We start from the raw sequence: 13531 nt of genomic DNA on the forward strand, positions 1-13531 counted from the left end.
TCTTTCAAATGTATAGGCTTACAGATCGCTATCTTCACTCAAAACCGTTTTTTGTGTGTAATCATTGAATTCAAATTTAATACATCCGTTACAGTGACCTACTCGATGACGATGTCCCTACATTCCAAACCTATTAAATAATAAATATGCAGAGTGAATTTTCAGTTTTTTATTTAAATGCATTAATTTTTAAACATTATTATTATTATTTTGTTTATATTTTTAAATTTGTATAAAATTCTATTTGTATTTATCTATTTACAACGAAATAAATAAATTGAATTAATAATAATGTATCTTTATCTACTTTTTTCTTTAGTAGGTATTTTCTAGATTTAGTCATTAACAATTTAATTTTTTTCCATAGTTATTTCTAATGTTACTTGTTTAGTATATGTCATGATTTATGATGTTAAGTGTTTTTTTTAGTCTTGATATAAATGTTGAACTCATATCATATTGTAATCACAGAACTAAAGTTTACCTAGTTTTTATTTTTTTAAATGGCGACTGATTTCATTTTCACTCTAAGCAAGATGCAACAATGTTTACAGCAACATACTATATCGAGTAATTATTATAGCCTGTACAATTAATACAAATAAATAAATAATGCAATTGTAAATTTAACTTCAATTTTATTAGGTATATAAATCTCATAATATAATAAACAATAATTATACAAAGATATATGATTTATATAATATATAAAAATAAAATATACTATAATAATTCATAAGTAATAAGTAATAAGTAATAACTTATAAGTATTAACAATTGGTAAAAATATTATTTTAATATTATATTATTATTTGATATTAAACTCTGCTATTGCATTGATTTTGTCAAAAGTATAAATAACAACAATTATGTATATTGTATGATTGATTAATAACTATAATATTATAATATCACATTTAAATATTTAATTATTTCTTAATTCCTGTAGAGCTTGTGAGACATTACCTCTTGCACCAATAAACTCGATCAGTTTTTGTACTGTCAATGCAGTAGCAACAAATTGTTCTGCATTTATAAACCATTCACTGTCATTTCGATTTTCGGACTGTTTTTTAATAATAATAATAATTAAAAAATATAATTTTATTTTAGAATATATTTTAAAATACTCACTTTATTTGAATCTTCTCTATTTAAATTACCAAGTTCTAATAAAATAGCACCTAAAACATTTTTTTTAATTGTTATTAGTATTAAATAATAATTAATAATAATTGATAAAGATGTATTTATAAGAAAAAAGATATGTAATAAATTAAAAAAGGAAAAATAAATAATATTGAAATTTGAAAGTTAATATAAAAATATAAAATCTAATGATCTATTTTGAGGTTATGCTTAAATTATTTATTGTTATGAAGACTTGTGTAATAAACATATTTTAAAAATGTATGTAAATTACTTATTTTGGATATGTTGTTATGCATTTCTTGGTCTATAGGTAAATTTTCGATGAGATTATACATAGTTTTACATAATGCGACAAAACGATCTTCAGACATAATGGGTAAACTAATTGTAGAATGTTTCCAATTAGTAATACTTCTTAGTGTTTTTAATTCATTTAAGTTTGATTCTAAAATAAATAAACATATTTTAAATACAAATAATGCATGTATATGAAAAATAATATATTGATATAGACTTACCACAAATTACACCACTTGAAATATTAGCGTTAAAATATTCAGCAGCATCAGAGGCATATTCAGCTCCACTTTCAGAAATATCTAATTAAAATAATATGGTAAGACATATTAACAAAATTGAATAATTATTTGTGTCTCTTACTTGGTTCAGTTGAAGACAGTAAATCATTTGAAAGAAGTGGTGATAAATGTAGTAAATAAAGAATTTTTAACCTTATAGTTACATCAACAGTAGATGTTAGGCCTAATGCTTCTGTTAATTCACGGAAGTTTAAGAATCCATCATCATTCATGTCCATCAACTAATGAAAAAATAAATCATAAATATATTATAATAAACTAGACATTTTTTTTTAAATAAATATTTTAAATACCTTAAAAAGTCGAACTGCCAAATTGTTAGCACTATTATTTTTAGCTAAGGGGGAAATTGCTGTAAACATAGTTTCAAATAGATAAAAGTCAATTCTATAATGTTCGTAAGGTTCCATAGGTGTTTCTGCCTTTAGTGGTTGAACGTGGGTCCTTTTATGTACAGAAACCACTTCTTCTCTAACAAATTTTAGCAAATCCTTAGTAAAAAGAATAAAAATTGAAATATTCCATTTTTCAAATATGTTAGTTAATAAATTTAAACAATAATAACTATCATTCTAAAATTAATTAAGTATACAAAAATGAAAAATATTTTTTATGATTACCATCAATTCATCGGATGAAAAATAACTATCTGGGACTAATGACCTGACTATGTTTTTTTCATTTCCGTCTTCTAATGATTGAACCACTTTAAGTCTATTCATAACACGGAGATTTTCAATAGTGTTACTATTAACAGATCTAAATTTTTTGTAACCATTGTTTATTAATTCTTGAACTGACACACTCTGTAAGAATAAATATACATATATTTTTTTTTGCAATGTGTATTTATATCCATTAAGAATACTGTACACATATTAAATATATAATCAAAAAACATTTCTTAGCAAAATCAATAATTAGTTCACTTTGGTTCAATAAATAATAATATAGTATAATTAAACATCTTATACATAATTAATTTGTTTAAATTTATACTGTTTACACATATAAATAACTATATTAAAGTATTAATGAGTTTTAAATTTTAAAAGAAATATTATAAGTTATAACAATAATGTTTGTATAATTTTTACCCTATCTATTTTATCACCATCTTTATGTAATTCACTTTGCTCGTATTCTTCATTATAGATTCCTGATAAATAGTTGCACAAAGTTTGCATTGCTTCACCATCATCACGACAATTAGCTAATCGTTTTAGATTCATTTCTAAAATAGATAAAGCTACCTAAAAAAATATTGTATTATTATTATATGTCTAAAATGTATAAATAATAATTCTATAGTTCATAAAATTTACTTGAAATATGACTTTAGCTCCATCAAAGAAAAACCAATCAACAATATAAATTGCGCTTTGATATGGCATCACACTATTAACATAAAAATTAAGCTTACATAATATTATTAAATTAATTTAACTTTCTTAAAAATATTTTACCTAAGAAATATTGTAAGAAACCAAGATAATGATATCATTTGAATTAAACCAAGTCTAGACAAAATATCATAAATAAATGGTAAATTATTGGCTATAAGATTATCCATTACTCCTTGGTCAACTAAAGCTCCTACTACTTTGTTATTATAATAATCTGGTAACATATTTTCACAAATGCAGGCCAACTGCCAAAACGCTTCTTCTTCTGTACAATAAATTAACAACACAGATGCAATTATGTTCATAGCCTGGCAGTAACCTAAACAAAAGACTTGTATGTTAATAAATTAAGTTAAATGGTTTTATTGATATATACAATATATATATTTTTTTTACCAATTTGAGGATTTTTTGTTGCGTATGCTGTAAGAACCCTACGTAGTGCATTAATACCAATTTCAGATTGGAAAGCTGGATGTTCAGGTAATGACCTATGTAAATCTCTTTCAATTTCATCATGAGATATAGATTTAGTAGTAGAAGCGATATTTACTAATTCATTATATAGTCCTGGATTAGCTACCATATCATGGTAAGCACCTATAATTAAAAAATAGATAATATTTTTAAACAGCAAAATTTTTACTTTAATTTACCAACACATAATAACAATTATTCAATTTTGTAATTATAATTTATAAATTTATAATTAAGTAGATGAATAATTGGCTTTGTCTGTATGTGAAATCATTTTTTATAAATTTTTTGAGGATATAAGAATGTAAAATAAAATAATAACTCAATAAAAAATAACCAAAAATAAAGAAAACTTAAACTAAGACATGACTCAACGAAATGATAATGATCATAATAAAAAATAAATTAGCATACATAATTTCTGTCATCACATACTGACAACTGATGCCATCGCATTTTCAAACATTCAATTAATAGAATATTTGTATACTTTATTTATTTATTTTATGATGGGTACAATAATAATAAGTTTCAATTTCTTAAATGGTTCAAATTTAAAAGTATTAAATAGTAATAATATTGCATACCAGAAAATTTTAGCCAAAGATTTGATCTCAATGATTCTGGTATGCCCTCTAAAACCAATTTTACTAATTCTTTTGTTTTATACATTGAAATACTATTTCCGTGCTCTTTAAAGTACATTTCCCATTTAACTTCCTTAGTTCGTTGTTTGATTTTAATAATAGGATTATCCTGCTCTTTCGATCGAAAAATAAATCTCAATGGTTGGTTTATTTTGTTATTTGATATTGAATCAGTCACTTGTAATTTAGAAGCTGATTTTCTACAAATAAATATTTAGTATTAAACACAATATATGAAATCATAATATCAAGGTTTATATGTTAAATTACTAATTTCTACCTATCTGAACATTAATATAAGAAAAATAATAATAAATAATATAATGTAATACTCACATTTCTAAACTACCTAAAAAGTCAGATATATTTTTTAAGAAAAATTCTCTTTCCATAATTTGTGAAAATATGAAAAATGAAGGTTTATCATTAGAACTTGTTTGTTTTAAAGTTATTATAATGGCATTATCGAATGATGGATCATTAGGTATAGGTTCTAATTTTTCAACTTGTGATACATCACATAATGGAATAACGACATTCAATGGATCCTTTGTCTGTTAAAATATCTTATACTATAATTTAATTATTTTAGATATATTTTAAATAAAAAATGTTCACTTACTTTACTATTAAAACACATAAAGTTTTGAGACAAGTATACTTGTCCAAACACATGTTTTTTATTATATATATTCAATGTAGCATTAGTAACTCCATCTAGTTTTTCATTTAAGGGTAATCTGAATAGAAGTCGGTATGTTTCAGACATAGCTCTTGCATCCAAGTCACGCTTCACAAAAGACTGTCTTTTGGGAACATACTTACTATAGTAAATAAATAAATAAATAAATAAATAAATAAAACGATATGTGATTACAAATATTCAATTAATTTACTTGACTTTCAGAAGAAGATTATGATCTTTATTGAACCACACATCATTAATAATTCTAAACATAAATAAATATAATTTTAAATTGGAAAATTTATAAAATGTTTAGAATTTTAATAAATAAAACAAGTATTAATTTGGTTGTTACATATCAATACAGTCGAATTCGCTTATTAAGATGCCATATATAACATGTTCCAGGTAAAACAATCCCAAGCAATGTATTTGGTCGGTTTTATATCTTATGTAGTTATGTGTAATTACTTTTTAAAATCCGGATATAACGAAGTTCAATTATAACGGTCAGTTTCTCTAGGTTCTTTGAAGATCATTATAAGCGAATTTGACTGTATTAGCAATTCATCTAAATAAAAGAGTTGTTGCGTTCAACATAAATTTAAATTTAAATTAAAACGACGAGAAAATATTTACAGATATTTAGTTATTCATATATACATATATTAATACTCATATCATTTTAATGATTAATCGAGTACATTTTTTATTACCCTTTCATTGCTAGATTAACTAATTGCTTCATTAATTCAAATGTGTCCGATGAATGTAGGAACATAAAAAATCTATACTAAAAAAAAAAAAAAAAATGGCTATTGTTAAATAAATGCAAGATTAAAACTTAATTAAATTAATTTGTCAATAAAAAATAGCATACATCAGCAGGTATGTAAAATATATGAGAACAATATTAGCTAAAAATATAATTAAGGCCACAATGTTTTTGTCAAATTATATAATGTAATTGTCAATGATTATTTAAATATTTTAGTGATTTTGGACATCTAGTAACCCCTTCATAATTATTGGGCCTATACATAAGAGTAAATTATTACTTAGCTAGTAATTAAGTATTGTTAGTTTTAAACACTAACTATTGTAGTTCATAGTTCAAAGTAAATCAAAAAAAGTCATAAGTTACTTATCAAAAGGTTATCTAAGTATAGTCACTAATAATAGTGCACTATAGAATCAAAAACAAATTAAGAGGATGCAATTCTGACCAGACTGTTAGCAGGTAGTATGAATACCTGAAGCTATTAGTGTGTTGCTAATCATTACCTTGTACATCACAACATTTTTATCAAAAAGAAAAATTCAAGTATCTAAATCTAAATACTTCTATACAAATTTTTTTTTTAATAATAATTCAACTTTAAAAGAAAGAAATATTTAAATAATGAATCAATGTAAATATGTTCTTAAAAGTTTATATTTCATGTATAAAAACATTAATTACAATAAAAATAAATATGCTGTACATTTTAGTTACATTATGACTAGAGTTAAGATGTTGGTGACCTAAAACACACATAAAAACGTCCTAAAAACTCCAAAAAATGATCTAAAAAATCTAATTAAAAAAATGAAAAATATTTATTTATAAATAATAATTTTTATTAGAGATATGGATGTGATAATGGATGTCAGAGTAATTAAAAATATAAATTATAATATTAATAAGCAATATAATATACATTTACATATTTTTAAGCATTATATAAAATTATTAAAAATAAATTAAAAAGTAAGTTATAAATAGAAAATATTATATTAATAAAATTCTCATTAATATTTATATTGTACTGTTGCACTGTACAATTAAAATGTGTCTAATATTTTCAATGTTTAACACTCAAACAGAAAATCTTATCGGCACTCTATAAATTTATTCACAACAAATACCCACAATAATAATATTAAAATTAATTTTTTGAATATTATAAATTTTTTTTTTTTTTAATCTAAAATTTGAGAAAAATGCTCCGAATTGTATAAAAACTACAAAAAATAACTTATAAATGAATTAATGACTTAGAAAAGTTGAAAAATAATGTTAGCTAAGATAGAATTATATAAAATTAAAGGGGAAAAAATACAAAAGTCATCAACATCCTAATTCTATGTATGATCAAAAGATTTAACTGTCAAATTTAGATTATGACAAAAGTATCATGTTTTACTTACTTCTCTTTTGTCTCTTGTTGTCACTGTAATTGTATCTGATAACACACCAGTATTTTTATCCAAATTGATTACATCGGTCCATCTGACAACTATTTTATCTTCCATTCCCAACATATATGAATAAAAACATAAATATTCTACAGACAAATAAAGCCAACCTCGGCGAGGGATTTTTTTTTTTAAATAGCTAAAAATACAAATTAAAAATTATAAAATCATTGATGATAAATAAAAATAAATTTTAGCTTACCTGCAAGAATAGTAGCAAACTAAAGTAGTATCACGTGACACATTGAACAAACGATGAAATTTTATAGATGCATCTTTAAATGATTCAGAATTTTCTTCGTCAGGTGTCTCTGATGCATTAGTTGCTACTAAACTTTTAATTTTGCAGCAAACAAAATCAGTAACATCATCTTCATTTTCAAATATTTTGAGATCTAAATTACTTTCCAACCACTCCCAATCTTTTAAAATATCTGATTCAGTCAATGCACAAGCTATTTCTAAAGATATAAAATAATAAAATTATTGTAATATTTATAAAAAAATATTAAGTATTACAATTTATACTATCATCATAAGTAAGATCCAGAGTTTTAAGTAATTATATATAATTACTGAGTGTAGGTATAGAAAAGGAGGGACAATAGCCTATATAATTTTAAGATAAGTATGACTGACTTGACTCAATATAGTTGGGTGTGAAAGACAAGGAAAAAGAGAGAAGATATCATTACTCTACTTAACAATTTAGTATGAGCAAAACATATAGATAATTCTTTTAACATAGAATTGTTTATAATTTTTTAGAATAACAACTTTTTATTTTTTTATATTGAAATTAATTATTCTATTTTTATATTTACCATCAGTCATTTTCTTATAATTATATGTAACTTTTTCTTGAAAAGGTTATAAGTATAAAATTCAAAGTGTTTTCCTTTTAGTTAAACATAGATAAATAAATAATGAAACATATTACTATTGAGCAAATTTTTAGAGAATATTAGCAATATATTTCAACTGTTTTTGAATCTAAAACTATAGACCCTAGTTATAACCAATTCAATACTAAAAAAATACACAATATAGAGATATTTGAAATTGAAAAAATTGTTATTGTCCAATTTTTAAAATGAGAATCAATTTAATATTGTTATTATTAATTAATAATAAAATATGTACTCAAATTCTAAAATTGTATTAAAATTTTGGATTGATTGTAGTCTAAAGGATAGTATGGGACACATCAGTTTTCACCATGTAAATCAAATATATTTGATTCAACCAAGTGGATAGCATTTTGTTTATTCACACTTATGATTTGCTTTGAATAAGATGAAAACACCAGTTAAACATTAAGTCTAAAATAATTCAGTTATAGAATAATTTCCTGATAAACAAAAAGCTTAACTAACTTTGATACTTTAAGTAGTGATCATTAACAGATATACTGCAATAGCAGATTTTTAAAAATTTATTATTAATAATAATCTTATAATGAAGTAGCTGTCAACAACAATAATACCATAATATACTTCTGATTTCGGTGTTTGATGTAAGATTCTGTATGGACTAGGTTTAGTGTCAAACAGACTATCAAACGTCCCAACTAATAATGAAGATAATTTATTCCCCTGTCCATGACCAACGCGACGTTGTAACAGAAAGTATACACTTAATTTTTCATTTTGCCTAAAAACGACAAAATAATCATAACTCGTTTTAATAAAACACTAATACATAACATGGTATTAGAATTTACATAATTACAATATATTTAAATTTACCAAAGAGCGTTGGCGATTAACACTTCCTTGGGATTCACCCACATTTTGACGATATAAACTCACTCCGTCTAAATAAAACACAATTTCACATATTTTTGGTTGACCGGTGATCCTGTATGAAATACGAATAACCAAGAGACAAAATATAAAAAAATCGGTTAAATTCAAGAATTAAAATTCAAGAATAATCGAATGACGATAGTGGTAAAGTAAACGATAAAAACAAAAACCGACAAGAAATTGTTTTTATCAAACAATAATGAAAGATCAATTTTATCACATTATATTATAGGTACAACAATTTTATTTATATTGGAACACGATTTCGGATTTATAACGATTGATGATGATTGATTGAAGGCTGAACCAATAAAACTGCAACTGATCTATGGCAAAGCGACAATCGAAACTCGTAAACTGATAACAGTTTGTCAACAAAATATTTTGAATGCATGTCGGATAGAAGTTACAAGTGAAATTTTGGTCGCTAGATTGAACTATTGAAGTAAGCAACGTTTCTTTCAATTTAATATTTATTGCTTTTAATTATTTTTAATATAATTTTTTTTTTTTAATATAAATATTAATTTATGAGGGTTGATTATTCAAAATGGTTGTATAATGTACACTGTACGCTAAATTTCTTAAATGTGTACACTTTACAGAATGCTACAAGACCATGCATCACGAATCACGATTAAATTTATACCAAATTACCAAATGAATCGTAACCATGAGAAGACAATTGTTTTTTTCATGATTATGGCAATTAATTTTGTGCATTGATGTAGTGTCACTTAAATATTTTGTGTAGGTACTAAATGTGTATTATGATGTACAAGATAATAAGAAATACAACTAAATAAATAATTAATGACCTTCATAATAGGTATACAATTTAAAAGAATTATTAGCTTAATTTGTCATGGACTTAACTGTGATCGGAAGTTTAAGACTTAAATGATACCTGGAAGTAACCAACAACCATTAGCTTATATTTATTTTTATTTTTGATATTATACTACTGTGTTGGTGATGATTTAAAAACCATAATTTTTAACTGAATTAATAATATTAATATACTGTAGTATCAATTTATAATTTTCATATCTAAAATACTTGTCTTAAACCGTGTTTTAAGTTACCCAACCTACATTATCAAATTTTGTTATCATATTTAACATCACCAAAAATAATGAAATATTGTATTATTTCTCTAAAAATGTATTATTCAATAATTATGTAAATAGGTAATATATAAAAAAAAATAATAATATATCTATTGTCGTGCTGTCGCCTGTCACTACTGTAGTGCTGTCTGCTGTGTATCATTTATATAGGTATATAGTATATATTTATTATATTGTAGTTTATTGTTCTGTGATTTTATGGTTTATTTTAAATTATTAAATTAATGACTATCTACGTTCTTAATGTCAAGATATATATTCTGTTAAAATAAATTTGCTTAACAAACATAGTCAAGCACAAAAATAAATTATGAAAAAAAATTTAAAAAATTTAAATTGTGGCAAATAGGTACTTGCGTTTTTTGTTTATATATATCATATTTTTAATTTAGCAAGGTCATGTCAGATTCCGAAGTAGAGTTTGAAAGTGCTGATGAAGGCAGTAAAGATGAAGATGGATGGGAAATTGAAAGTGATTTTGATTTACCAGATAAGCTTGTGCCTGTAGAAAATAAGTCAGCTGAAACTAAGTTATCTTCTTTACCTAATGTACCTGACGATGTGGACACAAAACACTCTGGGTTAAATAATGCATCTAACTCAGCTTCAATGGTACAGTCTAAATTGGATAAATTAGATGTAAACAATGACAACAGTACTAAGTCTGGACCCCATATTTCCGAAGTTGTTCAAAATGAAATAAAACAAACTAGTACGCAAGTAAGTGTATATGAAACAATATTAATTTATTATTATTAAATTACAAATACATACATATTCACATTTTAACAAATAATTTATCCAAGTATAATTCATTTTTTTGTAAAAAATAATAGGCTGTTCAATAATTTATTAGACAATTTTTGTAAACACGATTTATTTTCAGAGTTGGGGTGGTTGGTCTAGTGGTTGGAGTGTTAACTCACTTTTATCAACAGCAAGTATGTTAACAAACCAAGTTTCTCAAGGTTTAACAAATGTTATTGGAGCACCAGCGCCTGAACAGTTAGCATCAGTAGATAAAGATAAAGAAATAGAAGATTTCAAGGATACAAAAGTGAATGGTAATAATTTTTATTTATATTCTTATTTTCTTATTGTATTATTTTATGCTTTAGATAAAATAACTGAAGAACCATCAGAATCAATATTAGATACCAATTATTTTCTGAGCAATGTTAGTCAAATCACAAAAATTGTTGAAACTACGGGCAGTAAAATTATCAGTGGAGGTCTTGATACATTAGAAACAGTGGGCAAGAAAACAATAGAAGTGTTACAAGATGGTGATCCGGGTTTGCGAAAAAAAAGAGCTATGTTTTTTCAAAATACTGAAAAAATCAATTTGTCACAGGTACCTAACCTATTTGAATTCATTAATATGTATTTAATTTTAAGATATTAGTTTATAATAAGGAATATTTATTTGTGGAGTCTAGAACCCAATAGATTAAATGTAAATGTAAGTGAATTATTTGATTTTAGATCATTTTAAATATACTTGTTGTACCACAAAGCCATCACATAATATATTATATTATATTTTATTTTCTGTTATTAAAGGTATTTTAAACTAAATTAGTTTTGGTTATTTATAATTTGTACTCTGACTCATTTAAGACTAATCTCAGATAGAATTCGGCCATGTGTGTGGCAAACATGTATCTAGTACTACATTCTAAAGAAAATCAATTTATTGTTCCAATAACTGTCTAATTATTACATTTTGTTAAAAATAACATAGTAAAGCAATTTTTTAGCTGTAGTCAATTGTTGACAATAGAAACTAACGAGAACCAATTTAATTAAGAAGTGTGGTCTGACCACATCAGACAAAAATCAGTTGCTGATTGAGGTTACTCTTCTATAAGACAGAGTAAAATATTTAAATTAATAATAATTTATTTTATTTTATAGACATAATAAAACATATTTAAAAACTAAATATTTAAACAGAAAGAGGGATATAACCCTCATTTTCTTGTTGATTTTTCACTGGTAGTAGTTAATTAATTGTTTTTATAATCTACGTAGTGTTTTTAATTGTTAAATTGATAATTTTCAGGTATTACAAGAAGCTAAAGAAAAATCTGAAGTTGAATTTAAACAAAATAATCAAGTTGAAATAAAAAAAGGATATGCATATTTGTTAGATAGTTTCCAGGGTAATAAATTATGTATTTATTATCATTATTCAATGTATCAATACTAAACAAAATATTGTTATGAATATCAATGGCTGATTAAATAACTTATATTTTTTCCAGGATTAATTCATTTAGAAAGCCTTGAATTGTTATCGAAACAATGTCAAATGAAACTTCAAAATGTTTTGTTATCTTACTCAGGAACTCAATTAACCGATATTCAAGATAAATTGGATAAAATAAAAGATTTATGTTATTTTGATTTTGATGATGATGAAAAAGTAATGACCATAGAAGAATTTAAAAATTCTTTAATCACTTGTGTTAGTCAAATAAGTACTGATGTAAAAACTGAGAAGATTCTGAGAGTAAGTTCATAAAATTCGATAAATAATACATTAATTAATAAAATATTTAATATTGTATGTTAAGGTTAGTGATTTAATTGATGATAAATTAAACAAAGAGTTTGATAGTGAAGATAGTATTCACGATGAAGCTATTTCTGCATTAGCCGAATTAACTGCAGCTGCAATGGAATTATTCTATAAATTAGGGGAAATGATAATGATTGATTCACAAAATCAGCTAGTCACTGTTAAAGCCGAAAATCTTTCTCTGTATGAACTTTTTTCATGTCAATATATTACTTTCAAATTGTAATAATTAATTTTTTTAGCTTAAATGAATCATTATGTTGTCAAATTCGATTTATTGCCAATAAATATGCAAGTTTGCTGACAAAATATGATGCTGATGGTACTTCTAATAATATTAGTGATATATATCTTGAGGTAATTTATTTACTTTATACTTACTTTATTTTAAAGCTAAATATATAATATTATTTACATGTTTTTTTTTTTAGTCATCCAATAGCAGTTCATACATTCAAGATGCTGCACAATTGCTGATACCTATTTTACAACTATCTGTTATATGATAAACTAAATATTGTTTGTTTTTATTTTTGTATTATAAATTAATATTATACTAAGTTATTGCAATATTAAACAATTGTATTTTATATTTTGAATTTTCATAGACGGGATATTTACAGGTAGGACATTAGGTGTTCAATTTCTCATATTTATTTGCAGTCACATATTACTGTGAGATCAAGCAAAACTGTATTTAGAAAAGGATTTTAAGTTAAAATATCTCAGGGCTTCAGGCTAATGAGAAAATGTTCGACAGTTAATTAATATTTAGTAAAACATTATTATTTAAATTATGTCGATC

The 13531-nt window shown here is 24.0% G+C and overlaps 2 protein-coding genes across 3 annotated transcripts; one reads left to right on the forward strand and one right to left on the reverse strand.

Moving 5' to 3' along the window:
- Nucleotides 1-804: 804 nt before the first annotated feature.
- On the reverse strand, nucleotides 805-9247 carry LOC112602836 (TBC1 domain family member 9). Its single transcript, XM_025351156.1, has 20 exons — nucleotides 8953-9247; nucleotides 8691-8857; nucleotides 7407-7665; nucleotides 7157-7343; nucleotides 5683-5759; nucleotides 5178-5231; nucleotides 4904-5105; nucleotides 4618-4835; nucleotides 4222-4481; nucleotides 3554-3757; nucleotides 3218-3476; nucleotides 3077-3149; nucleotides 2849-3004; nucleotides 2372-2557; nucleotides 2045-2242; nucleotides 1813-1972; nucleotides 1671-1751; nucleotides 1424-1597; nucleotides 1135-1184; nucleotides 805-1066 (listed from the first exon to the last, which is right to left on the reverse strand). Exons 1-20 carry the CDS (start codon nucleotides 8994-8996, stop codon nucleotides 926-928), a joined length of 3150 nt encoding a protein of 1049 aa, XP_025206941.1. The 5' UTR covers nucleotides 8997-9247; the 3' UTR covers nucleotides 805-925.
- Nucleotides 9248-9369: 122 nt separating this feature from the next.
- Nucleotides 9370-13302, forward strand: LOC112602837 (protein FAM114A2). Of its 2 annotated transcripts, none has more exons than XM_025351158.1 (9): nucleotides 9370-9457; nucleotides 10535-10862; nucleotides 11029-11206; nucleotides 11261-11496; nucleotides 12208-12307; nucleotides 12410-12657; nucleotides 12722-12909; nucleotides 12969-13083; nucleotides 13158-13302. In XM_025351158.1, the coding sequence occupies exons 2-9, from the start codon at nucleotides 10542-10544 to the stop codon at nucleotides 13230-13232; spliced, it is 1461 nt and encodes a 486-aa protein (XP_025206943.1). In that variant the 5' UTR covers nucleotides 9370-9457; nucleotides 10535-10541; the 3' UTR covers nucleotides 13233-13302. The 2 variants fall into 2 exon arrangements, with proteins under 2 accessions (XP_025206943.1, XP_025206942.1); XM_025351157.1 differs by lacking the exon at nucleotides 9370-9457 and adding an exon at nucleotides 10164-10292.
- The last annotated feature ends 229 nt before the right edge of the window (nucleotides 13303-13531 follow it).

The sequence above is a fragment of the Melanaphis sacchari genome, unplaced genomic scaffold (assembly GCF_002803265.2).
Source record: "Melanaphis sacchari strain LSU unplaced genomic scaffold, SCAv2.0 Contig91_pilon_pilon, whole genome shotgun sequence".
Classification (NCBI taxonomy): domain Eukaryota; kingdom Metazoa; phylum Arthropoda; class Insecta; order Hemiptera; family Aphididae; genus Melanaphis; species Melanaphis sacchari.